The sequence below is a fragment of the Mytilus galloprovincialis genome, chromosome 14 (assembly GCF_965363235.1).
Source record: "Mytilus galloprovincialis chromosome 14, xbMytGall1.hap1.1, whole genome shotgun sequence".
NCBI lineage: Eukaryota > Metazoa > Mollusca > Bivalvia > Mytilida > Mytilidae > Mytilus > Mytilus galloprovincialis.
This window is the reverse complement of record NC_134851.1, coordinates 25,554,212-25,580,495: the sequence shown is the minus strand read 5'-3', so window position 1 is coordinate 25,580,495 and position 26,284 is coordinate 25,554,212. Positions and strand designations below refer to the sequence as shown.

The window sequence follows — 26,284 nt, the reverse complement described above, 5'->3', positions numbered from 1 at the left end:
ATTGATCTACAGTGATTGTCAGATAAAAGAATAGGATGAATGAACTAAACAATGCTCAGCAGGACTTTGGTTTATGTTAACAGTATAGATCTGTTTCATTTAAGCATGTTGTTTTTATCATCTAACATTTTAAACAAATATCTTTTGTATTTATATATAGGACAAAACAAGTAAAGGAATTGTTTATTGTTCATTTATGACTAGGGCTTAGGCTAGAGATTATTTAAGTTTAGGTATGGGTTAAGAGTTAAGCCTATGATTATAATTAGTTTGGTGCAGCTTTTTATTTACCCTTTAACAAAAGGTTGAAACATATTTTCTAGAATTTCGAACTCACGTTTTGCCAATATATCCTGAGCATGGTACAAAATAGCTCCGTAACAGAATTTCAGTTGACTTTTCTCTCTGATGACATATCTACGTTGTTGTAACATCTTTTTACCGACTGCCTGTACATTGATGATACCATTACCATGATCGATCTCTTGCATTCCAGTATAAATCATCAAAAAGGTACCAGTTCTACCTATACCATTACTGAAATTGCCAATATAAGTTTGTTTATAAATTAATAAATATTCATTAGTTTTGCTAGTGATTGATGCAGTCAGTGTAAAAGTGTAATGTAAACTGACACAAAAAATCAAGGGGTTCTGTGAAGTGCTTCGTCTTGCCTGTGATTCCTGCTGTCAGTGTAAATTGTAATGATTATCTCCCCTAAAAATCATTTTCTCTCTCATGTGCATACACTAACTTTTCCTTACTGTATTTAACTGATTATTGTACTGCCTTAAAACAATAATTCATTGTATATGTTGTATGAAATTTCAAAACTGTAAAGAGTCCATGACTGGTGAGTAATAATTTCTATTCATAATTCTATACCTGCAGTGAACCATGGCAGGGTTTAGTATTCTATTTATAATTCTATACCTGCAGTAAACCATGACAGGGTTTAGTATTCTATTTATAATTCTATACCTGCAGTGAACCATGGCAGGGTTTAGTATTCTATTTATAATTCTATACCTGCAGTGAACCATGGCAGGGTTTAGTATTCTATTTATAATTCTATACCTGCAGTGAACCATGGCAGGGTTTAGTATTCTATTTATAATTCTATACCTGCAGTGAACCATGGCAGGATTTTATATTCTATTTATAATTCTATACCTGCTGTGAACCATGACAGGGTTTTATATTCTATTTTTATTTCTATACCTGCAGTGAACCATGACAGGGTTTTATATTCTATTTTTATTTCTATACCTGCAGTAAACCATGACAGGGTTTTATATTCTATTTTTATTTCTATACCTGCAGTAAACCATGACATTCTATTTTTATTTCTATACCTGCAGTAAACCATGACAGAGTTTAGTATTCTATTTTTATTTCTATACCTGCAGTAAACCATGACAGGGTTTAGTATTCTATTTTTATTTCTATACCTGCAGTAAACCATGACAGGGTTTAGTATTCTATTTTTATTTCTATACCTGCAGTGAACCATGACAGGGTTTTGTATTTTATTTCTATACCTGCAGTAAACCATGACAGGGTTTAGTATTCTATTTTATTTCTTTACCTGCAGTGAACCATGACAGGTTTTTGTAAACTTCTCTGCTGTCTGTAGAAGTTATGGACTTCATTGATAAACTGTAACACACTAGGAACCTTCTCTGGAAATCCACTGTAATCAAAATAGAAATGAACTACATGTATTTTTGTTTGTTTTCAAAGCCTCACAATTAAGTTTAGAGTTGATAGAAACTTAATAGTCCATACACATTTGAATATTTTAATTCCAACACAACAATATGCAAAATAAAATACACAAAAAAAGACTGTACATGTAGTGTTTGTGTAACATATCCATATAGTCATGATAATTATATACTTGTAAGGTCAGTTTGTTTATTGTACATGTAAAATATATATACATGTATATCCCTTACCTGGAATACTAGTTTGTGTTTCTGATCAAATTAGATATCGACACCTGAAAGGTCAGATAATGTATTGTACATGTAACATACATATGTTGCCACCTAAAAGATTAGTTCGTGCATTGAACATATAACATGTTCCTGGAAGGCCACCCACAGTGTATACTTGAGATATTACATTTGCCTACCTGACAGGCCAGTTTTTATACTGTAGATGTACTATAGTCCTGCCAGTCTTTGTCTGCTGGTGTTGTAGGTAGATAATTCTCTCTGTCCACAGCTGTGTCTCCTTCAAGCTTTGGAGAGTTAATGTTATAGGACCATGGTGGGTTAATTTGCCTTTCTCTGGTGGCCAGTATTCAGGAAATTTCTAAAAAAATGAAATTATAATATTTGTATCTTCACGGAAAAGTAAGTATGCAGCTTTTTAAATGAAAGTAAATTGACCTTTATATAAAAGTTAAATCACTGCATTTTAGTTAGCACCTATAGAGTACTGTAAACCAACTTATTTTAGCTTATAATTTATTTCGCCTTTTTCCCTTTGTAAACTATTTCTCAGCTATTTAATATCGTGATTTTCTAATTTCTGGATATAGTTTAATAAAGAAAGATCTAAGTTTTACATATTCGCGATGATTTATATTCGCGCTAATTTTCTACTCGCAAAAATAAGTTGGTTTACAGTAAGTTTGAGGTTGCGTATTTTGCATTATGCTTCTTTGATACTCATCATATCTCCAGTGCACATATAATCACCCCGAATTTTGGTGTTGTTCTTGTTGCTCAGTCTTTATTTTGAATGTTTAAAAGTTTTGTAGGCTTTTGTAGGAATTTTGGATATTTTTGTCTTTTTGTCATGATATTGTCAGTATGTCGTCAACCCCAATTTGAATACCCTTTTGATATTTCCTTATTCAAAGTTATATAATCATGTTGGTCCTTGGCTGTAAAAAAATATGTTGTTTTTTCTATGGTCGGGTTGTTGTCTCTTTGACACATTCCCCATTTCCATTCTCAATTTTATCAATATGCATGTTACTGAAAATAAAAATCTGTCACCACAAAAACATTGATGTTGTTGCTTCTTTGTAAAAGATAAGTATCAAGAAATTGCTCATTTCCACTTTAAACCATTGGAACTGTTGACACAAAGATATGTCTCAACTATGAACAGAAAATTCAGAAAATTTAACAATTATTGAGGCTGAATCTGTTGCCGTAGCCGGAATCTTTCCTCCAGAGACTTTTGTTGCAGGCAAGACAAAAATGGTTGAACATTTTTATCAAATGTCAATACCATACCATATTTTCAAATTAGTATACTGTAATTTTTTTTTTATTTTGGGAGTACCTAATCATTTGTGGATTGAGGAAAACTTGCATTTTGGTGGATATTAAATTTCTTGGTTTTTGGAAATGTCGGCAAAAATTCCTAAAGAAAATTTGTAATTCATTGAACATTAAAATTTGTGGAAGTCCTGTTCCCACGAAGTCCACACATATTTATGAACCGACAGTAGATCAAGCAATTAGTTATTTTAAAATTACAGCCGATTTCATTGAGTGTGTAGGGAAAGGTAGAATCCTTGGTTAGCTAGCTTGTTAGCTGAACCATGAAGTCATTGTTAGGTAAGGTATACTATCCTCCTTTCGAAGTAGTCTAGTCTTACAAACACATAGATTGGTTACCTCTCGGACCGGTCTACTTTTAAAGGAGGGTAGTTTACCTAACCTAATAATGACTTCACGGTTCATATAAAAAGCAAGCTAACCAAGGACTCTACATTTCTCTACACACTGATTGAAATCAACTGTAATTATTACCATACCTTTGTGTCTTTGTTTTCCACTTCACTAGACAGCATTACAATGACCTCTGACCCCTGCTCATAAACCATCAACCAGAAGTCAAACATAGTTGAGTGCAATGGAGCTTGTGTGGCTATAAACTTGGGACATGATTCTGCTAAATCCTGAAAATAAGCATGTTAAAATTTAAAAATTCTAAAAACTTTGGAATGAGAAAGACTTATCTAAAACTCAGGTCTTTTGTAAGTTTTGCTGTTGCATTTGCTGTGGAGCTAAAGAAACTCATTGTATGTTTGAGAGTTTTGTTAAGTTTCATTGATTTATTGATTGATTGATCTGTGGGTTTAATGCCACATTCAGCACTCTCATGTAGAATGTGGTGACCAGTTTTTATTCTATGGAGAAGGCCAAAGTTCCTGGACAGAACCACCAATCTTCAACACAAAAATTGGTGATCCTAGTCAATCAAGAAAGGGGTTGATTTCAACTGTCATGAGTTGGTGTCTCACAACTTCAGTGTTGACAGGCTTTTGATCACTATAGACCAACTACTTGGTACTAGTGTTGACAGGCTTTTGATCACTATAGACCAACTACTTGGTACTTGTACATATTGTCATTGAACCTCGTCATGTTACAGTTGAGATGAATTTGAGTAACAGAGGTTTTAATTCATGGCTGGGTTTAAAATTTGTTTTTAGATGCTAACAGCATTTATTTAAGGATAAACTAGAAATCTTAATACAGAAAAAAAAACATTCACATTAAAATGTGCATAAATATTTTTATTTTTATTGTGAATAAAACAAGATCTTAGACTATATATATAACTACTTACATTTATCCAGCTAGCATTTATATAATCATCTTTATGTGATGTTAGTAACACTCTGGATACATCATCTGGAAAAAAAAAACCCATTAAATTAACTACTGTTCAGCATTTCACTAAACTAAGGCCACGTTTTTTTAATTTGTTGGTTTACGGATTTTCCTCATGAAAAAGTTGGGTTGGTCGGTCGGGAAAAAAAATCTTTCAAGACAGAAAAATATGCAAAATAAATATATATTTCACCTTTCTAACAATATGTTTGTTATTCTATTTTGTCATAATTTCTTAGATTTTAGTTTGATGAAATTTTAGAAACATCGCATGACATTCTAATAATTTCCCGTAAAAAAAGGGGTGCATGGACAAAGACGAAATTAAATCGTCATTTCACAAACAAGAAAAATATATTCGCGTAGCTCTTAAACAATTCCAGAAAACTTGGTGAATTATGATCTTCAAGCACGAAAACTGGTAAAGAAAAAAATGTAAAAACGTCGTACGAAAATAAGTTTTAACACAAGTGTCAAAAAAAGTAATAGAATCGTCCACTGGAAAAACGATTATATCGGGTTAATCTGTTGTCATGCATTCCCGATTTTTATCCAAATGGACGATATTTTTTTTTATTATCTATGAAACAAGAAAATTCCAAATGATTATTTAATATTCAGCACTTTAACTTGATGTCTTCCACCTGTCCACATTTGGACAAGTCTATTTCTATCAAATGATGCATCTTATGGACTGATGATAAATACGGGAAACGAACTTATTGTTTAATTGGTTTTACACAGGTTTCGTTTTGCAAAATTATTTGCGCAAACAACATTTCAAGGTCAGTTATAATTGATTTGTCTATTTTTAGAAACTTAAACTGGAAGTTTTATTTTTTCACTACAGAAAGTTTTATCAATATTGTTATTTATTAATGCATTTCATTTCATAAAAAAAATTCCCCAAGGGTGACTGGGGATTAGAAATATGGTCACTTGGTCTTCTTCCGACCGGCAGTAAAACGCTTGCCAAAGTGGGGCGTCCGTTTGGCTGTGCGGGATGTATCAATTTCGCAGTCATGTCCGGTCAGATTGGGGACGTTAAATCTGATGCCTCGTGTGAAGAGAGTGCCACGCTCATTGCACGTTAAGAACCCTTGCAACAAATCTTCGAGGGGTCCGTAGGTGGCCTGTTGCAAGGCAAAATTTCTGTCCCTATCCAATATACCCTCATTTTCCAGTGGAAGTCCAAATTTCCCCAACCATCATCCTAGATGGTCTCTCTTGTGACAAAACCTACCTATTGTATTTATTGTGAACTTGTTCTCGTCCTGAATATGCATGAAATATTTGCCACTGGACGTTAAGCAACCAACAATCAATCAATCAATCATAAAAAAAAATAATATTTTAATTATTTTTCAGGGATAATGTATTTGTTAGGGTCGGCAGGAATAAAAAAGCATGAAAAGTAAATTTTAATTTTATTCTGAAAATCGACAAAATCGGGTCGGCTGATCCGTAAACCAGCAAATTAAAAAATCCTGGAGTAAATAGTATATGATAGATTGATGTAAAATATTATACTTTGTAAATCTTGCTTTTATTCAATGATGCAAGCCAATTATTATAATTTTTTGTTGCAAATTTTGCAAAAAGCAGATTTAGTAATAATGCCTTGTAAAGTATACTGCACCAGTATTAAATCAATTTATAACAAATATTCAAGAGGGTATATAAAATCAAAGCACTGTAGGCACTGTAGGCAGTTAACCAAAAACCAAGGCAAACATAATTATGAAAACTGTGGCAATGTTGCTTCAATTTTTTTTTAAAGATTTAAAAGAACAAACATTAAACATTCATATATAATTGTACATTTATGTTCATTTAATGAATTAATCATTAAGGCAAATAATTCATATTTTATCAAGGTTTTCAATAGCAACGTATATATCAAGTATATTTTTTTTTCATGGTCATGAGTCTCGAGTCAGCAGTGGTACAAATTCGCAATGATTGCAGTTCTTCTATTTGATCGTAATTGTTCGTATTAGTTGACTGTTAGTATTTCAAGTTGATTTTAGTACGAGCTTGTAAAAGTATGAATGGACTTGCTTCCCTGGAAAGAAAACTGTGTTTGTGTTCTACAGTACAAAAGTTATGAGACACAAATCAGGCAAATGTTTACTACTACAGGGATCAATGGTGATGTCTGACTGACCTGTCTATAGTAAATGTAAATGACTCCCACCTTCAACCCAAGTCCATGATGTCTAAGTTTGGAATAAAATGACAGGTGTTAGGTCTAGCAAAGTGATATGCATATGTGACGCCTATAAGATTGACCTTGTATGTCATTCAATCTTTTTGAAATGACAAACAGGAATGAATATGGTTTAGGAGTTGCTATCTCAATCTTTTACAAGTTCTCAAAACACACACAAGAGGGTCTGAGTGACCCTAGGGACTACCCCTATTTTTCATTTGATTTTTTATATTGTCCCATACATGAATATATATGGTTTAGGGGTGGGGACCCCAGTGACTTCCCCTATATTTCATTTGATTTGTTATATTGTCCAATACATAGATATATATGGTTGAGGGGTGGGGATCTCATCTGTTTCCAAGTTATTAAACAGGCTTGGGTAGGGTGACCCTTAGGACTCTCCCTATATTTCATTTGATTTGTTCTTTTGTCCCATACATGAAAATATATGGTTTAATTTAAGGTTAGGATCTCGACTGTTTCCAAGTTCTCAAAACAACAGGAGGGGTGGGGTGACCGCAGGGACTTCCCCTATATTTGATTTGATTTGTTATTTAGTCCCATACATGAGTATATATGGTTACGTGGTGAGGATCTCTATTGTTTCAAAGTTCTCAAACATGAGGGTGCAGTGACCCTAGGGACTTCCCCTATAATTCATTTGATTTGTTATATTGTCCAATACATGAATATATATGGTTTATAGAGGGGATCTCAACCGTTTTCAAATTCTCAAACAGGAAGGGGTAGAGTGGCCCCACGAACTCCACCTATATTTCATATGATTTGTTATATTGTCCCATACATGAATATATATATGGTTTAAGGGTGGGGATCTCGACCGTTTCCAAGTTCTCAAACAGGAGGGGTGGGATGACCCACAGGGACTCCCCTATATTTCATTTGATTACTTATATTGTCCCATACATGAATATATATGGTTTAGGGGTGGGGATCTCATCCGTTTCAAAGTTATCAAACAGGAGGGGGTAGAGTGACCCCAGGGACTCCCCCTGTATTTAATTTGATTGGTTATATTGTCCCATACATGAAAAATATGGTTGAGGGGTGAGGATCTCGACTGTTTCCAAGTTCTGAAGCCGGAGATGGTGGGTGACCCTAGGGACTTCACCTATATTTCATTTGATTAGTTATATAGTCCCATACATGAATGTATATGGTTGAGAGGTGGGGATCTCATCCGTTTCAAAGTTATCAAACAGGAGGGGGTAGAGTGCCCCAAAGGACTCCACATACATATAATTTGCTTACATTCAGGTATCATATAATCTAGTTGCACTATATGTGTAAAATAAGAAACTTCCAGCTATTTTTACTGACTTGCTACATGTCCCTTCCTAATTATGTTTTTTCTTTTTTTTCAATTTTGCCCCTTTAATAATTTTACTGCTATAACTAGGTGATTACAATTATACTGACATCCCTTTCTTCAAGGGCAATCAGTAGGCTGGCACTTATCAGTAAATATATAAATTAGTAAGAGAGAAATAATAGAAAGGAAATTGTAGCAAGTCTAAACTGACCCATCAAAATTGTGAAAAAAAATACCCATTCAGTAATATGTTTACACTTTAAAAGCATCTAACTTGCTTTACCAACATTTATTACTGATAAAGAAAATTTATACTGTCACCAGGACCATATATATTGTTAGATATACTGTTCCCAGCTGTCACAAAGACTCACATTGTATTGAATTTTGACATTAAAATTTGTCAAAAAGTAATTTTGAGTTTCCTATGGATACCTATGGATCATCAGAACGCTGGCACTGTTGCACAATTATATTCTACTTCATCATCATTGTATTTAATTGTACGTTTCTCACATTTTCAGTACAAAATATTTTCTGTTTTTTCATTCTTTTACATATATCTTTTGGTATTCAATTCTAGTGTTTATATTTATTTACCATGCAAAGATGTATTTTGTCATCTGTCTGATTTTTTGAAAAGTTCAAAGATCGCCAAAACCCGGAATTACCCATATCCGCTTCCGGAATCGGATCCGATATTAGAATTTTGTTCACATGTCAGCCATTTTGTTTTCAATGTTGTTTTTGTCAGATACAATTTTACTCGAATTTACACATTATTTGTCGGCGATTTTCTGTAAAAAGCGAGCGGATGAACAAAATGAACATCGCTGTCATGAATAATAATGCTAAAAACAAGTTTTGAGATCGTTTATTAGGAGACTTTGGTAAAAAGGTTTGCAAAGTTATTTTTTATTTCCTCTCAAGTCGAGCGTAGCTAGTAACCAAGTCGAAAGTCCGACTGCAAAAGTGGAAGTTTGCAGACCTCGGACAACCGCTAATTGAACCCCTGCCTCCAAATTGAAAAGATACAAAAATTTCGTCTTATAATTTAAAATTGCCGCCAACAGCATGAACAGTGGAACTTATTTTAAGACTACTGACGTAGTTGACTACGTATTGACGACAAACAATATTCCTACGACTTTTGCCATTTGGGAAATCTAAACTACTTGTCTTTAGAAATTTTCGGCCATTAAACATTTCATACATTTGTTCTTTGACAGCTAAGCCAAAATCTCAGGGGATAATAAACTACATTAAGATTCCTAATGTGCCCTACTTTCTATGTGCAACTTCAAAACTTTTGGATAAATCGACGATCATTTAAGGTTTTTCTGATCATATTTTTTGTAATCAAGAATTAAAAGTATGGAAAAACTGTCCAATTAGTTATGAATAACATAACATCCAGCTAGATAATAACAATGGCACATATTTCAGCATTTATTGGATAGAACACAAATCTAGGGTGCTCGTATAAGGCAGCTTAACTGCCTAAAAAATCAAAGTATTGTCAAATAAAAAGTGTTCTGCCAAACAACTTGAAAAAATTACTTCTACTATGCAATGCAACATTTTGCAGTTACAGACTAAATATCAAATCATTTCTTAATACATAAACTTGAAGTATGTAACACATGTTTTACTGGTTACTATGAACTTACAAACAAATTATTTCTCAATACATAAACTTTGAAATATAACAAAAGATATAGTTGAACAAATGAACAGATGATGGACAAGGGGATAGCAGTTAATCCATCATCTTTGTGAGGTTGTACCACTTATTAGTACTGATACATGTAATAAGTTAGGACACTTACAAGGTAAAACATCCTGATCTCTGTTTTTCATTGGATAACATCGACCAATCGCCATTGAGTTCTTCTTACCATGGATATCATAATCTTCTATTACCTCCTAAAATATATATTTTATATTCATAGTGGAGTTCTTTTTAAAGTAAACCAACTTATTTTAACAGATACTTTATTCCGCATTTTACTTTTTCTAGTCGATTTCAAGGCTGTTTGATATTACAATTTTCTTACTTCTTGATGTAGTTTAATAAGGAAAGATCCAAGCTTTATACATTGTTATATATTCCCAACAATTAATATTCGCATCATTTTTCTACTGCAGAATATTTGTTTACATTATCTCCCCTTTCATATGTAAGCCTAATAAAATTCATTGCACATCTTCAGGTAATGTTCTACAACTGTTTAAAGTTTCATCAATATCTGTCCAATAGATAGGGGAAGTTAGATTATAACCATGAAAAGATGGACAGACAGACAGCTGATAAATAAGACAAATAAGCAGTGTACTCCTTCAAATCAAAAATAAAGTGTTTGCAAGGTGTATAAAAACGTTATACCCTTTTTTAAAGTGTAGTCTTACCTTCCAAGCTATATCTAAATGTGAGGGTCCAGAACATGTAGCTTTATCTAAACTTTCAACAAACTTGGCCAATTTTTCAGTCTCTGCAACAAATTTATCCATTTTAGAAGAATCAGGATAAGGGTCTTTAGAAAATTGTCTTCCCAGGGTTCCTTTCAGAATAGCATCCTCTTTCTGTTGTGCTATTTCCTGTGCTGTAAGAACCTTGGGTGTTAGAACTGAGTCAGGTGGTTCATGGGTTGAGTCTACAGGACTTGATGATAAAATGTCATCCAGAGATGAACCAATCGAAGAACAGGAATGTTTCCTTGAAGGCAACTTGAATTCTGATTGGCTGGTGTTGGAATTGGATCTGGAATGTGACTTTTCAGGCTACAATGATACATTAAAAATTAGTTCAATTTTGAATCATAAAACAATCATTTAAAGATGAAAGAAAAAATGAATTGTAACTGAAATTATGGTCATAAAGATATCTTTTCTAATAGAACAAATGAACCAACTCAATTTTTGTCAATGTGTTTATGAACTAATATTTCGGTTAATGTATGGGTTTAAAAAAAGTCCTGCTTTTCATAGATTTTTAACTGCATTTGAAAATTTTTGAGGTGTACATTCAGATAAAGGGCTTATTACCTAAATAAACTGGTATAATTTAGCATTTCCCTTCATGGCTTTATGCATAGTATTAGCTATACTAGTACACCACTTACAAAAAAATCTAAAACATAATTTCCTGTTTTCACACAATACACATGTATACCTGTTTTCTTTGTACTACTGGAGATTCTCTAGCTCTTGTATGAAATTCCATCTTCGATGTAGTTTCTAGTTCTGTGACATCTTGTATAGATGGCGTTTTTGTTTCCATAGTAATTTCCTGTAGGGATGCCTGGATCTCTGTTACTGGTTTCATTGGGCTTGGTAGGATAGGTTGTGGTAGGATATCTGGTGGAGAAAGAGGGTTCATTTGCTGTACTGTTGGTGATGAATAACTAGGCTGTGGTGTACCTAAGATAAAGGAGAATTCATTTCAAGGATAAAATTAAGATTATAAAAAAAAATCTAAGGACATTTATGTATTTATTGAATATTATTTTTGTACAAAATCAGTCTTATAACATTTTTGTACTAAAAGAACATTTTAAACATTTTAAAACCAGCTGACAAACAACAATATTTTGTAAAATTGAACATTAGAATGAGTAGATGTTACAACTGAATTTAAAACAATAGGCTCTTAAACATGTCAAAAGCCTGGATCACTCACTTGCCTATATTTTGCTGTTTATAGTTTCTTCCTTGTGTTACTTAACACACAAGGTAATGTTGATAGCTCACATGATCCACAGGTTCAAGTAAGCTAAATAGTTAATACTCAGGATTTTCTACCCAAGGACTAGATTTTCTGTATTTGGGAAAACCTTTCAGAATGTTGGGTTCTTGATAATCTTCAACTTCTAATTTATTTGGCCTTTTTATTTTTTTTGACTCAAGCAACACTTATGAAGCTTTTGCAGATAAATTGTCTATTTATAAATATTTCTTGCACTCACCTTTCTGAGGTAATGGCTGTGACATTTGTGACTGTCCAGAGAGAGGTCTCTACAATAAATCAAACATAATTTATTATAACAGCTGTAAATATCACTCACAAAGTCCAGTTTTGTTGTTCAATTAATAAGTTCAACTTCTCTTTTCGTTTCTATAAGCACATTATAAGAGCTATCTTCTCATATTTTCTTCTTTTCACACAAAAAAGCTTTTTTCCATGTAGTACTATTACAAAATTGGACACATTATATTTCTCTCATAGTTTGAAAAAAAAACGTTTGTGACCCATACTTTTTATTATGTATTTGGAAATAACATGACATAAACTTATTTGTGGCACTGAAAGCTTGGTTCTTTTAATATAAATATAAACCTGATATAACTCCCAATACATAATTATGTGTTCTGTGTGTAGTTCTATGTTTCTTTTCTTTTTTCCTAAGTGCACATTTTTCCTAGGATTTCTGATGTTGGTGATTTGTTTTGTGGAGTGTTTTGTCCAGGATTTCTGATGCTGGTGGTTTGTTTTGTGGAGTGTTTTGTCCAGGATTTCTGATGCTGGTGGTTTGTTTTGTGGAGTGTTTTTTCCTAGGATTTCTGATGCTGGTGGTTTGTTTTTTGGAGTGTTTTGTCCAGTATCCTTCGAAATAATATTGTTATCCTTTTGTTTTGTCCAGTATCTTTCGAAATAATATTGTTATCCTTTTGTTGTGGCTTCATTTACTTTCGTGGGTAACGATTTTGCACGTTCTGACGATTGAGGAAATATTGTATTTTCATTTGTATTTGATTTTTAGGTTTTCAGAAAGTGTGTAACAATCCTATAGCAAATTTGTACTTCCATGAACATTTAAATTCTTGGTTCAACTTTACCAACAAAACTCACAATAATTGGTATCTCATGAAAAATGATGAAGCAACAATATGTATAATTTGTGTTGATAGATTAAAATCAGCACTTTTAACTTTGATTTCAATAATGTATTTTCAGGAGGTAGACCTAGGTTAAGGGAAATAACTCTTAAAATCATCAGTATGTTTGTGTCAGCCATTTTCATAAATATGTTCTAAGCTTCTTGGATACATAGATTATTTCCAATCTATTTCAGGTAAATGCTTAAAATTCATTGACAAAACTTGACTTTTACAAACGCATAACTGATTTAAAGAGTTATCTCCCTGAACCAAGATCTACCCCCTTAAATGTCTTCATATAAATACCTGCATCTGTTGATTACTTGTTTGCTGCTGTACTATAGGGTACCCTTGCTGCTGGGAGTTCATGGATACTGATGGCTGTACATTACTAGGCGGTGGCACTGGCGATTGATATTGTTGTTGTAGCACCTGTGTCTGTCCTTGATGTTGGCTACTCCCAATAGGTTGTGGACCTGACTGTGCCACTGTTGTCATGGCCTGACCTTGTTGTTGCTGAATGCCTCCTTTATTTTGAGGCATTGCATTTACCATTGTTGTCATGGTCTGCCCTTGAGGTATAAATCCACCCTGTTGTGGCATTCCTGGTGGAATTGCCTGCATTTGTTGAGGGCCTTGTGGCAATGAACTTGATTGTTGGACCTGGGGCTGTAGGCCAAATCCACCATAATTGGATGAAGTCTTTGACATTTGTGGCTGTGTACCATATTGAAATTGTGGTCCTGGTTGCCTTGGTATTTGTTGTCCTGTACTTGCTATATTGGTAGTTTGTGGAACCTGTTGTCCTGACAACTGATTTCCCTGGTGAATGCCATAACCTTGACTTACTGATGGCTGTTGTGTTTGTTGTCCTTGAACTGGCTGACCTCTTGAGTAACCTTGACTAGACTGATTGGACATATATTGCATTTGACCTTGACCAGCCTGACTCATCTGTGCAGGACCATTACCAGATGTTGAAGTTTGTTGGCTGCTCTGATGCTGACCACCATATCCATTATATGGTTGTTGCAAAGCCTGTTGTCCAAACTGTTGTAATGTATTTTGATGTTGGCCTTGTGGCTGTTGTCCAAAATGTTGTGGATTTCTTTGCTCCTGTGAGAACTGGGATGGTTGTGAAGATGACATCTTTGACTGTTGGGGCGTCATCTGAGAGGTCACTTGAGTATTTTGACCTTGATTTGGTGGATACTGTGCTGAATGTTGAAGACCACCTTGACCTTGTTGATTATTTGGTTGCTGTCCATAATATTGAGTTTGCTGTTGATTTACATTTGGTTGTTGTATCTGCCTCTGACGGGATAAATTCTGACAGGTCACTGGAGTAGTTTGACCTTGATTTGGTGGATATTGTGCTGAACTTTGAGGACCACCTTGACCTTGTTGATAACTAGGTTGCTGTCCATAATATTGATTTTGCTGTTGACTTACATTTGGTTGTTGAACCTGTGTCTGTGGGGGTGGAGTCTGAGAGGTCACTTGAATATTTTGACCTTGAGTATTTGGATATTGCACTGAATTCTGAGGTCCACCTTGACCTTGTTTATTATTAGGTTGCTGTCCATAATATTGACTTTGCTGTTGACTCACATTTGGTTGTTTAAATGTTTGTCCCTGTTGTTCTTGACTTATATTTGACTGAGGAAACCTTTGGGATGTCTGAAATATTTGCTGTTGACCAACATTTGGCTGTTGAAATCTCTGTCCTGATGGCTGACCAGGGGTTTGTTGTTGACTAGCAATTGGCTGTTGAATTCCTTGATACTGGGCTTGTTGATTGGGAGTTTGCTGTCCAGATTGGGTATATTGATTAGTTCCAGGAACTGCTGGTGATAACCACTGTTGTTGACTCTGTTGTTGTGGTAACTGACCTTGACTTTGAGGAGTGAAACTACCTTGATAGTTTTGAGATTGCTGGTTTTGACCTTGATCCATCTGACCTTGCTGATACATTTGCCCTTGACTCTGATTTGGCTGAGAGTTCCTTGTTTGTTGAGGCGTATACTTTGACTGTTCAGAAACATTCTGTGGATGTGGTGAAATCCCATGTGTTGAATGAACTTCACCTTGTGATGACCTCTGTGCAGAGGGTTGGCTGTATGTTGTTGTACTAGTCTAAAAATGTACAAGAAATATTTATGTGATAATTATCAAAATTTATCTCAAGTAACCTTTTTTTTTGTAATTCACCTTTTTAATATGTTGTATATACCTTTTAATATGTTGTAAATGACTAAGTTTTCAATATGAATTTGCCCATATTACATGTACTTTTGTGCTTAACCTTTGGCATGACATAATTACACTTACACAAGTCATGTCTTCTTGTTTTCAGAGGCAAATCAGTAAGAAATAATATAATATTAACCAACTTATATATATCTTGCAAGAACTGATGTTTACATATTTTTGAACTTTCAATCTTTTGTACAAAATAATGAAATGTTTTCAGGTTTAAAAAACATATTCTAAGAAAATGGAGCATGAAAAAGTGGACATTTCAACCTCCATACAAAGAGTTTAATAACTGAACCAAAACAATAACCAAAAGTTATAAGACATCAATGTATTTTAAAATTGTTTACCTTGCCTCTCTCGCCATACGAAAACTATTTGTATGCCAAAAAAAAAGATAAAATTGGACAGAATGAAAACTTGATAGAGAGATGTCTCTTTCAATGTAGTATATTGACAGTTTAAATTATTTTTTTTTGGAAATTAAAAACATACCTGTGGTATCTGATTCATTCTATCCTGCAATGCATTTCCATACCCTGGTGGAGCTATACCTGACTGTACTGGGTGTCCTGTTGGTATATATTGTGCTCCTGGTTGGGGTGCACCACTAGTTGGGTCCTGCTGTCCTGTTGAAGACACCACATTTGTTTGAGGCACATGTTGTCCAGTCTGAACCTGTCCCATATTTCCTATGGTATATCCTTGATGGGAAACAGCTTGCCCTTGTGATCGTTGGTAGTTAGACTGGCTTGGTGCAGCCTGACAAGAAAAAGATTGATTTTGGCCTAGGGTCTGCTGTCCCATCGATGTATTAGCTGGCATCTGGGGTAAATTATTAGTTGAGGGGTAACTGGCATTTGGATCAAAGCCACCTTGCATCTGTGGCATACCTGATGTCATTCCTGACTGACCCATATTGTATCCTGCTGCAGACTGTGTCCCATTTGGTTGGACCATTCTTTGTTGTGATTGTGGCATACCATGAGGTCCAAGATTTTGCGAGTAAGCACTTGGTTTGGTAGATCTATCAAATCTCACTGTACCAGTCATCCCTCCTTGTAAACTTGGGGATTGGGAGGGTGATGGATAATTAACAGACTGACCAGCTTCTCCTGATGATGGATGCTGGTATCCATGTACCCCTGGAGGCTGCTGGTATCCACCATTTCCTTGTGGTTGTTGGTACCCACCGCCTCCTGATGGCTGTTGAGATGACCCAGTCACAGGAGGTAACGAATGAGCTCTTATCATAGCTAAAACTTTTGGGTCTGTGATTCCCAGTTTTCTAATATCTTCATCACTCATGCCATGTAATGGACTAGCTGGTAAACTATCTGGCCCAGGAGGAAGATGAACTGGTGACGATATTAAACTACTAGGCAGGGATCCAGTTGCCACTCTGCCTTTTCCAAATGTTTTAGGTTTCATAAAAGGGAGATAATCCTTTAATTTAGGTCCTTCAAAACCTGGCAGGGATGCATGCAGGTCTGGCATTGGGCCGATTGGACCAGATGGACTACCAGGCAAGACTCCACCTGGACTATTCGAAAAGTTAGAAGGACCATATGGTAAGGCACTGCCTGGACCTTGAAGCATTGATGATGCATCTGCTGGTTTCTGAGTTACAGGTCTTACAGGAGGTTCTGAAAATATAATGACAACTATTGAATAGACTGTCTCTAATCATGATGATTTATATTTGAGTTACAGGTCTTACAGGAGGTTCTGAAAATATAATGACAACTATTGAATAGACTGTCTCTAATCATGATGATTTATATCTGAGTTACAGGTCTTACAGGAGGTTCTGAAAATATAATGAAAAATAATAGACTGTCTCTAATCATGATGATTTATTTTAGGGTTTAAAAATAAATATGTATTTCAATACACCTTTATGTATGCAGAAAAAAATATTTTCTAATTTAAAATGCTTCCATGAACTTTATTTATCAATAATATCTGCTCATCTTGAAGAAATTTTTATACAAACAATACAGTCAAACCTGATTAAACCGGACCCTGAATAAACCGGTTTCCTGTCCATTCCGGCCGAAAATGAAAGTCCCATATTTTTCCATTCAAAGTCTTTGTTAAAATACCCTTTGTAAACCAGACCCTGTGTATTCCGAATTCCGGTCTAATTATGAAGTCCCAATACTCTTAATTTCATTAATCATTACCTGTCAAAACCGGTTTGTCTAATTAATGCAATCAAAACATATTTGTTTATACAATATGGCTTTTCGTGATAATCAATTAGTCAGGTGTCAAACTGTGAACCTACAATCGTACAGTTGTGAGCTGTATTATTTATTAAAACATTATAAACGTGTCTATTAAACGAAAAGACGAACCGAATATATCTCGGATTGAACTTACGTTTCAACTTGGATAAACCAATTTAAATCGCGGAGTAAGAAATTCACATCATGATTTCGAAATCCTGGGTTCCCTGTTGTGAACCCCTAAACAAATGATCTTGATAATGAAAAACACCCGGATTACAACAATCAACGGATATTGTACACTGTACGACAACGTTTCGAAAGTGATGAAATTACGTTTGATAATATTCTGGCTTTTTAATCGGCCATTCCAACATTTCAAATTATTGATCATGGGAGTAAATCGAAATTCTCGTTTAACAATCCCAAAAAACGCAATCATAATATGATGTAAACGCAAGCAAGGAAAAACGAAGTAAAATTATTTTAATCTATCAGATATAATTTACAATCAAAGAGAACTTTTAACTGCAAAATGTCGGACGTCACAAGTCATTAACTTCCGGTCAAAACGGAAACCTGAATAAACCGGCTCACTGTGCAAACCGGCCCTTTTTCATAGTCCTGTAGCCGGCCGGTTTATACAGGTTTTACTGTATGAAGTTTACTCATTCCATTCCATTCCATTTGAATATTTAAAAAGAGCCCCATACAAGTTCTACTCTTGGTTGAAGGTCCTACTGTGAGCCGAATTGTTCACTTCTTTATCCTCAAGTAGAATGGTAGACAGTTGCCTCATAAACTAAACATGTGGTGCATTCAAGCATAATCTAGTTACATGGTTTTAAGATTTCTCAAAGATTGAATGAATCTTCCTGGATGTCTGGGTTTTGACATACATCATGCGGATTAATATTTATTTCTGAGACAACAATTTGTGTGCATTTACCACGAATTTAAATGTTTCATGAAGTTAAAATTTTTATTGGCTTGTATGGCAGATTTTTTCAACCTTTTCAATCAAATATCCACAAAAACATGCTGCACATACTTATATACAAAGCACGAAAATATGTATTTCTTTTTACAGACAGAACTTTAAATTTTGTATCATATTTTTGGAAAAATCATAGATCTCATCCCTCACTATATAACATCATATTTATTTACCTTTAGGTTTGAGTCTGTCTATAATTTGTTGTCGTTCTTCTGCTTGCTGTTTACAAATTCCTCTACATCGTTCTAGCAACCTGTTGATGTTGGATTCAAGCTTCTTATAGAAATCCAAACCTTTCTGTGACTTAGCTAATAAATCTTCATAAACATCATATGAATTCTTTAGTCCCTCTATGGTGGCTTCTCTCCTGAAATAATACAGCCCTCATATTTTTTATAAATTGGTACAGAAGTATTAGGAAACGGGCAAATACTCACAAATAAAACAGAACACTTTCAAATTTTTACAATACTTTCTAGTGGCGTTCTTGTCCTTCTTTTGTCCTCTCATTTTCTAATTAACTATGTACAAAACACAAAAATATTATCTTCAGACTTAAAATAAAATGGAGTTTAAAACAAATTTAAATAACTCAAAGCCGATCTGTGTTTTGTGGTAATAAGCATTGAGTATAAGTTTCATAATATTGGTTGAGGCATACCGAAGTTAGAGAATGGAAATATTACTTTGGGACATACATACCGACAGACAGACATACAGAACGGGCACTGGTAAAATTTAATGCCCCCTCAGCCAAAGCAGAGGCATAACAATCAGATCTATCTAATACATTGTACATGCACATAATTTTTTAGAATTGCTGCATGTATATTTATCTATGTTTCTATACACAAAAGGAAAAAGATGTGAAATTAGTCGTACCTGGTAATTGTATCTGCAGTGGCTCTCCTTGTAGTAGCATATCTAGCATTGACATCAGTCAGAGCTCTCAGTATGTTATCCTGGGCATCTAAGTTCTGATGGATGTAACCTATCTGTTTGTCATGTTTCTTCAGTTGTTCTTCAAACATAACCTGTAAATCCAAAATTGTACAACTATACGATGCAAAATAATCATTAATTTTAGTGTTTATCTAAAGCAATTTAGTATGGTGCGACAGTATCCCCTTTTTCCAGCTGACACCATGCCTTATTTGGGATGATATGCCCTTTTCTTCTGCAATTTGACACCATGTGCACTTCTGCAGTTTTAGAACCGACGTCAGTTCACAGTATGGGTTTTTGGATGATCGAATCTTAACAAAGTTTTAAGTAATGTAAGTTATAGGTGGACACCAAATTTCGAAATGAAATTATGGCAAAAATTACAATAAACATTGATTTCAAAGTCTTTTAAGATGAAGTTCTAAAATTTACAGGAACTGACTACAATTTTTTCAAGATAAAAGAGAGATAACTCTTTTTTCTCTTTCATCCTTGAATTTCACATGACAAATTTTTGTTTCTCAACTAGTACTGTTATAATAAAAGCCACCATATATAGTAGTTACTATAATTGCAATTATTCCAGTATTTCAATCTGATTGGCTATTTCATCCATAAATCATAGGGTCCCTGAACTGCACTAATGACCATTCACCATAGTATTACTGCCACTATTCTGGGCTACAATCTGATTGGTTTACTTTAATCTAGTTCCTGAATTATTACCCATAACTACTTACCATAGTATTACTGCCACCATCCTGTGCTACAATTTGATTGGTTATATCATCTTCTTTGACCTGTTTCCTAAACTGTTCCTCTAGCATGGCTCTCTGATTTTTCATTTCCTCAACTTTATCAAGTAACCTTTGTAGCTCTTTCACAACAGCTTCTGACTCTGGATCTATAATGAATTGAAACAAAAGAGGCATATTACTGTAGATTCATTATTATTCATTGGATACCAATTTTCCTGGGTTTCGTGGGTATAGGTAAACAAAGATATCATATGTTCAACCAATTACAAATATTCTATAGGCTCTGTATGCAGAATTTGGAAAAAACAAGAAATCTACTAAAAATTTATACCTACAATAATAACTGAATACACAGTATTCATATTATTTTTCATTTAAGAAAAACATATTTTTTACGTTTCAGTTTAAACATAAATACTATCTACATGACTTAGAAGTATGGGTTTTGCTCATTATTGAAGGCTGTAGAGTGACTCATTTGTAATCTTCTATATCATTTGGTCTCTAGTGTAGAGTTGCCTCATTGGATATCTTAAACATTTCTTGTTTTTTATATATGATGTCTGAGTCATTTATAATACTTTCTGTAATTTTAAATATCTTCACATGATAAAATGTCACAAGCTACTGTAATAATCAAATAATTCAGATTTTAGTGTTTTAAATTACTGTAAATAAAAAAATTGCAATGTTTTTGTTAAAAAGTGTGACACCTAAAATTAAATAAAATTGTATTGCTATATCTGTATGCACTATTAATTGAACTTTTGACATAAATGTTGTTTTTCTTTGACATATAACTCACATATGGAATATATGTATGTTAAAAAAATTGAAAGTATGAACTGCTATCCTGTATTACCTCTGTCTCTTTCCAAAGAAGGCAGGTGATTCTTGATATCTTCCAAGGGACCAGCTAGCAGCTTTAGGTTGGTAATATGTGTATTCATTGCTTTATGTAGATCAACATTGGACTGGTTCCCTTTCTTGTGACCTTCCTGGAACCGGTCACAGTCTTTCTTTATTTCAGGTAACATTGGATTCTGGGATCTTTTTCCAAACTGTTTCTAAAAATATAAAATAACTTTAATAATACGATTTTATTAATTTTTAAAATTAACATTTAGGAATTATTTCTCAGACTTTTTAGTTATATGAAAGTGTTTTTTTTTATGAAATATTTATACAATAGAAAGCATGAAATTGAAATAAAATCTTCAGAGAAAGATCAAACTTTAACAAGAATGTGTCCATAGTACAGGGATGCCCCACTCGCACTATCATTTTCTGTGTTCAGTGGACCGTGAAATTAGGGTCAAAACTTTAATTTGGAATTAAAATTAGAAAGATCATATCATAGGGAACATAAGTACTAAGTTTCAAGTTAATGTGACTTCAACTTCATCAAAAACTACCTTGACCAAAAACTTTAACTAAAACTTTAACCTGAACTTGGCACTATCATTTTCTATATGTTCAGTGGACCGTGAAATTGGGTCCAAAACTTTAATTTGGCATTAAAATTAGAAAGATCATATCACGGGGAACATGTGTACTAAGTTTCAAGTTGATTGGACTTCAACTTCATCATAATCTACCTTGACCAAAAACTTTAACCTAAAGCAGGATGAATGGACAGGCACAGACCAGAAAACATGTCCCTCTACTATCATAGGTGGGGCATACAAACAGTGAACATAGCCCTAATCCCCATTTGTAGCAAAAATATGGCAAACCCATCGAGACTATCACTATTTGGAATTTGGCTGAATATTTTATGACATTATACTATTGAAATCATACAACAAACACTTTTGCACAGTGGCTTGACACACGTCAGACATTTTATATTGGTACATCTTCAACATACATTATCAGCAGACAAAAAAGTTATAACTATATTATTTGCTGCAATTAACTCATGAAACTTTTTAAATATAAAATAGTGTGACAATATGGTTGGCTCTAATATATATAAGGTTGGTGGTTTTCTCTGGGCACTTCAGCTTCCTCAACTTATAAAACCTGGCCGCCATGAAATAGTACCATCAACCAATTAATCAATCAACCAATATTGATCAAATTGAATAAAATGAATAGGGTTCTGTCTAACAAAAGGACCAGTCTTTTATTTTTTTCCCTATAATTCTTCCATATTTGAAATAGTCCTTAAATCATAATTCCTGAAACTATTGATATTTTGAGACTGTCCTTAATCATTATACATAATCCCTAATAATAATAATTGAAACATTGGATATTCTGAGACAGTCCCAACTTATAAAACCATAACCTAATGATATTTTGAGACAATCCCTAACTATCTCATACCTAAAAATTGTGATATTTTGAGACAGTCCCTACATTATCATACCTGAAACTCTTCATCCTCCTTTACATCATTTTCAATCAAATCATTTATTTCCTGTATAGCCAGCTCAACATCTGTAGCAGTGTTAGATACAGCTAAAATTAAAACATGTAAATTGATTCTGTGGATACATTTATATTTCGTGGGTACCAATTTTCATAGATTATAAAAAACTTACACATTTGTGGATATTTAATTTCATGGTTTTGACGAAGACTGCATACAAGCCTGAGGAATTTTTTTTATACATTTAACGTTTAATTCGTGATTACCCTGTATCCAATGAAATCCATGAAAATTGGTATCAAATAAATAATAATGAATTAACAGTATACATTTTCCTACTGAGAAATTATTTTTCATTGATGAATTTGGTATTGATTTTATATCTTGTGTAATATTTTTTTCATAGAATACAAAGTTTTGTACATGAGTATTCTAGAGATAGACAACATGACCTCATTCTCAAATAGAATCTCTGTTAAGATGGGTGGTACTTACAGTTCAGAAATTGTCCTTTGTGGTTGTGGAAATTTGCTTTCCGTGATTTAGTTTTGTCAGGGATTTTTTATCTGTGACTTGTGATTTGTGCATTATTCGTGTCTTGTTTTCAACGTTCTCAGTGATGAAGGTTTTAAAATCGTCATTTTTTTTAACAGTGAAGAAGGTGTTAAACTGTTGTTTTTCCTGTAAATTATGATCAGCAAATTTAACATGTCATGAACCTTGATGAAAACCCTCCAATTAATATCAAACAATATAATTAAAAATATATTTGGTGACAAATATTAATTGGTTTACAGTATACTACCTCCCATTGCGTCCACCAAGTCTTTAATAGCATTTGGTCTAACACTAACAGCAGCACACTTCTCAAGCAAGTCTTGTGGTAGTCTCTCAGGTTCAAAGTTCAGTTTAGAGGGGTCAAGGTTCAAAGACGACATGAACTGCCTATAAACAAAAAGATCAATCAGAGATTTGAAAAAAATGTGTGGAAAGTAAAGTTTTTAATTCGACAAGAATGCTGTCTCCGTTTAAATGTTAGGCCAAATAAAAATATATGTGTGGTTCCAGTTACCCGACCAACCCTAGTTAAAACCCCCCGACCCTGGAACTTTTTTTTTCATTTCTGAAAAATAAATTTTCAAACGATCAAATTTTGAGGAATGTGATTTAAAATAATTAAATTCATAGATTTCTGTCATCTAGATTTCCATCAGTAGTATCTGTTACGGCTAAAATTCAAGAATTCATAATAGAATGCAACAAAATTAACTAATCAAAGCGCTGTAAGCGCTGAAGGCAGTTAACCAAAAACCAAGGCAACCGTAATTATGAAAACTGTGGCAATGTTGCCTCAACATTAAACATTCATATATAGCACATTCATGTTTATCTAATGATTTATTTATTAAGGCAAATAATTTATATGTTATCAAGGTTTCAAAAGCAATGCATATATCAATGTATATTTTTTTATGGTGAGTCTGCAGTGGTACAAGTTCCCAATGATTGCAGTTGTTCTACTTGGTAGTTAACCTTGGTTTTATTTGACTGCTAGAAGTTCAAGTTGACTTAGTATGAAGATGTAATAGTATGAATGGACTGGTTTCCCTGGAAAGAAAACTGAGTTTGTGTTCTATAGTACAAAAGTTATGAGACACGAATCAGACAAATGTTCACTACAACAGGGATCAAACGTGAGGTCTGACTGACCTGCCCATAGTAAATGTAAATGATTTGTTATTTTGTCCCATACATATGAATATATATAATTTAGGGGTGGGGATCTCAACGGTTTTCAAGTTCTCAAACAGGTAGGGTAGGCCGAGGATTTATAAAACTGTTATATTGTCCCATACATGAATATATATGGTTTAGGGTGGGGATCTGGACCATTTTCAAATTCTAAAACAGGAAGGGTGGGGTGACCCCCAGTGACCCTTCCTATATTTCATTTGATTTTTCATATAGTCACAAACATGAATATATATTGTTAAGGGGTGTGGATCTCGACCGTTTCCAAGTTCTCAAACAGGAGGGGGTGGTGTAACTCCAGGGACTCCCCCTATATTTCATTTTATTTATAATATTGTCCTATACTTGAATATATGCAGGGGAGGATTCAGGCGGGGGGTTGCGGGCTTGCACCCCCCTTAAATTTGCAAAGCATGGGTTGTTCTCAGCTTAATAAAGAATATTCCGATAATTTTACCTCAAAATTTTTTTAGCCTCGCTCTGCTCAGCGAAAATTTAAGTTTGCGCCCCTCCTAACCTAAAATCCTGGATCTGCCCTTCATATGGTTTAGGGGTGGGGAGCTCGACCGTTTCCAAGTTATCAAACAGGAGGGGGTAGAGTGGCCCAAAGAATGCCACCTATATATCATATGATTTACTTACATTTAGGTATATATAATATAGTTGCATTATTTGTGAAAATAAAGAAAGAAACTTTCAGCTACTTTAATTGACCCTTTAAAATTGAGAAAAACAAATAACCCTTCGAAATTGCAGTAATATGTTTACACCTTAAAAGCATCTCACATGCATTATCATCATTTATCACTGATAAAGAAAATTTAGACTGTGACCATGAACATGTATATTGTTAGATATACTGTTCCCAGCTGTTACGTTGTATTGGATTTTTAAATTAAAATTTGTCAAAAAGTAATTTTGAGTTTCTGTATAAAATATTTTTCTGCTTTTTCTTTCTTTTACATATATCTTTTGGTTTACAATTCTAGTGTTTATATTCATTTACCATGCATAGATTTATTTTTTCACCTGCTATGATTTATTTTGTAATTGATCGCCGAACCCGGAATTATCCTTATCCGCTTCCGGAATCGGATCCGATATTGTAAAATTTTGACCTCACGGCCGACATTGTTATGTGTTTACAATGTTGTTTTTGTCAATCAGATACGATTTTACTCGAATTTATACAACATTTGTCGGCGATTTTCTTTATAAAGCTAGCGGTTGAACAAAATGAACATCGCTGTCATGAATAATAATGATAAAAATAAGTTTTTAGCTCGTTTAATTGGAGACTTTGGTGACTTGCATGGAAGGTTTGCAAAGTAATTTAAAGTAATGACTACGTCGGGCGTAGCTAGAAACCAACTATCCTGGTCGAAATTCCGCTTGCAAAAGTGGAAGGTCGCGGATCTCGGACCACCGCTAATTTGCACACCTGCCTGCAAATTCAAAAGCTACGAAAATTTCTTTTTCTAATTTGAAATTGCCGCCAACAGCATGAACAGTTGAACTTATTATATAATAGACTACTGACGTAGTTGTACTACGTATTGATGACAAACAATATCCCTACGACTTTTGCCATTTGGGAAATCTAAACTACTTGTCTTAAGAGATTTTCGGCGATTAAATATTTCATACAATTGTTCTTTGACATCTTAGCTAAAAGCACAAGTCATAATGAACTACACAAGGATTCTTAATAAGCACTACTTCCTATGTGTAACTTCAAAACTTTTGGATAAATCGACGATCATTTAAGGTTTTTCTGGTCATATTTTTTGTAATCCAGAATAAAAAGTATTAAAAAAGTGTTCAATTAGTTATATATATCATAGTAGCGAGCTAGATAATAACAATGGCAAGTATTTCAGCATTTATTGGGTAGAACAC

General features: G+C 34.0%; 1 protein-coding gene across 2 annotated transcripts in view; it reads right to left on the bottom strand.

Annotated features, from left to right (window-relative positions):
* The window catches only part of LOC143057991 (uncharacterized), a 48,682-nt gene that overhangs the window by 2,014 nt on the left and 20,384 nt on the right, over positions 1 to 26,284 (bottom strand). The window contains exons 12-28 of one of the 2 annotated variants that reach the window (XM_076231453.1): positions 23,439 to 23,578; positions 22,631 to 22,722; positions 21,119 to 21,323; positions 20,239 to 20,402; positions 19,436 to 19,587; positions 18,727 to 18,920; positions 15,821 to 16,971; positions 13,376 to 15,205; positions 12,157 to 12,205; positions 11,364 to 11,611; positions 10,601 to 10,972; positions 10,021 to 10,117; positions 4,600 to 4,664; positions 3,782 to 3,925; positions 2,138 to 2,319; positions 1,589 to 1,693; positions 338 to 537 (exon numbers count right to left, since the gene is read on the bottom strand). In XM_076231453.1, the coding sequence (XP_076087568.1) occupies positions 338 to 537; positions 1,589 to 1,693; positions 2,138 to 2,319; positions 3,782 to 3,925; positions 4,600 to 4,664; positions 10,021 to 10,117; positions 10,601 to 10,972; positions 11,364 to 11,611; positions 12,157 to 12,205; positions 13,376 to 15,205; positions 15,821 to 16,971; positions 18,727 to 18,920; positions 19,436 to 19,587; positions 20,239 to 20,402; positions 21,119 to 21,323; positions 22,631 to 22,722; positions 23,439 to 23,578 (5,390 nt within the window). The remainder of the gene's footprint in view (positions 1 to 337; positions 538 to 1,588; positions 1,694 to 2,137; positions 2,320 to 3,781; positions 3,926 to 4,599; positions 4,665 to 10,020; positions 10,118 to 10,600; positions 10,973 to 11,363; positions 11,612 to 12,156; positions 12,206 to 13,375; positions 15,206 to 15,820; positions 16,972 to 18,726; positions 18,921 to 19,435; positions 19,588 to 20,238; positions 20,403 to 21,118; positions 21,324 to 22,630; positions 22,723 to 23,438; positions 23,579 to 26,284) is intronic. The other variant, XM_076231454.1, reaches the window with a different exon arrangement.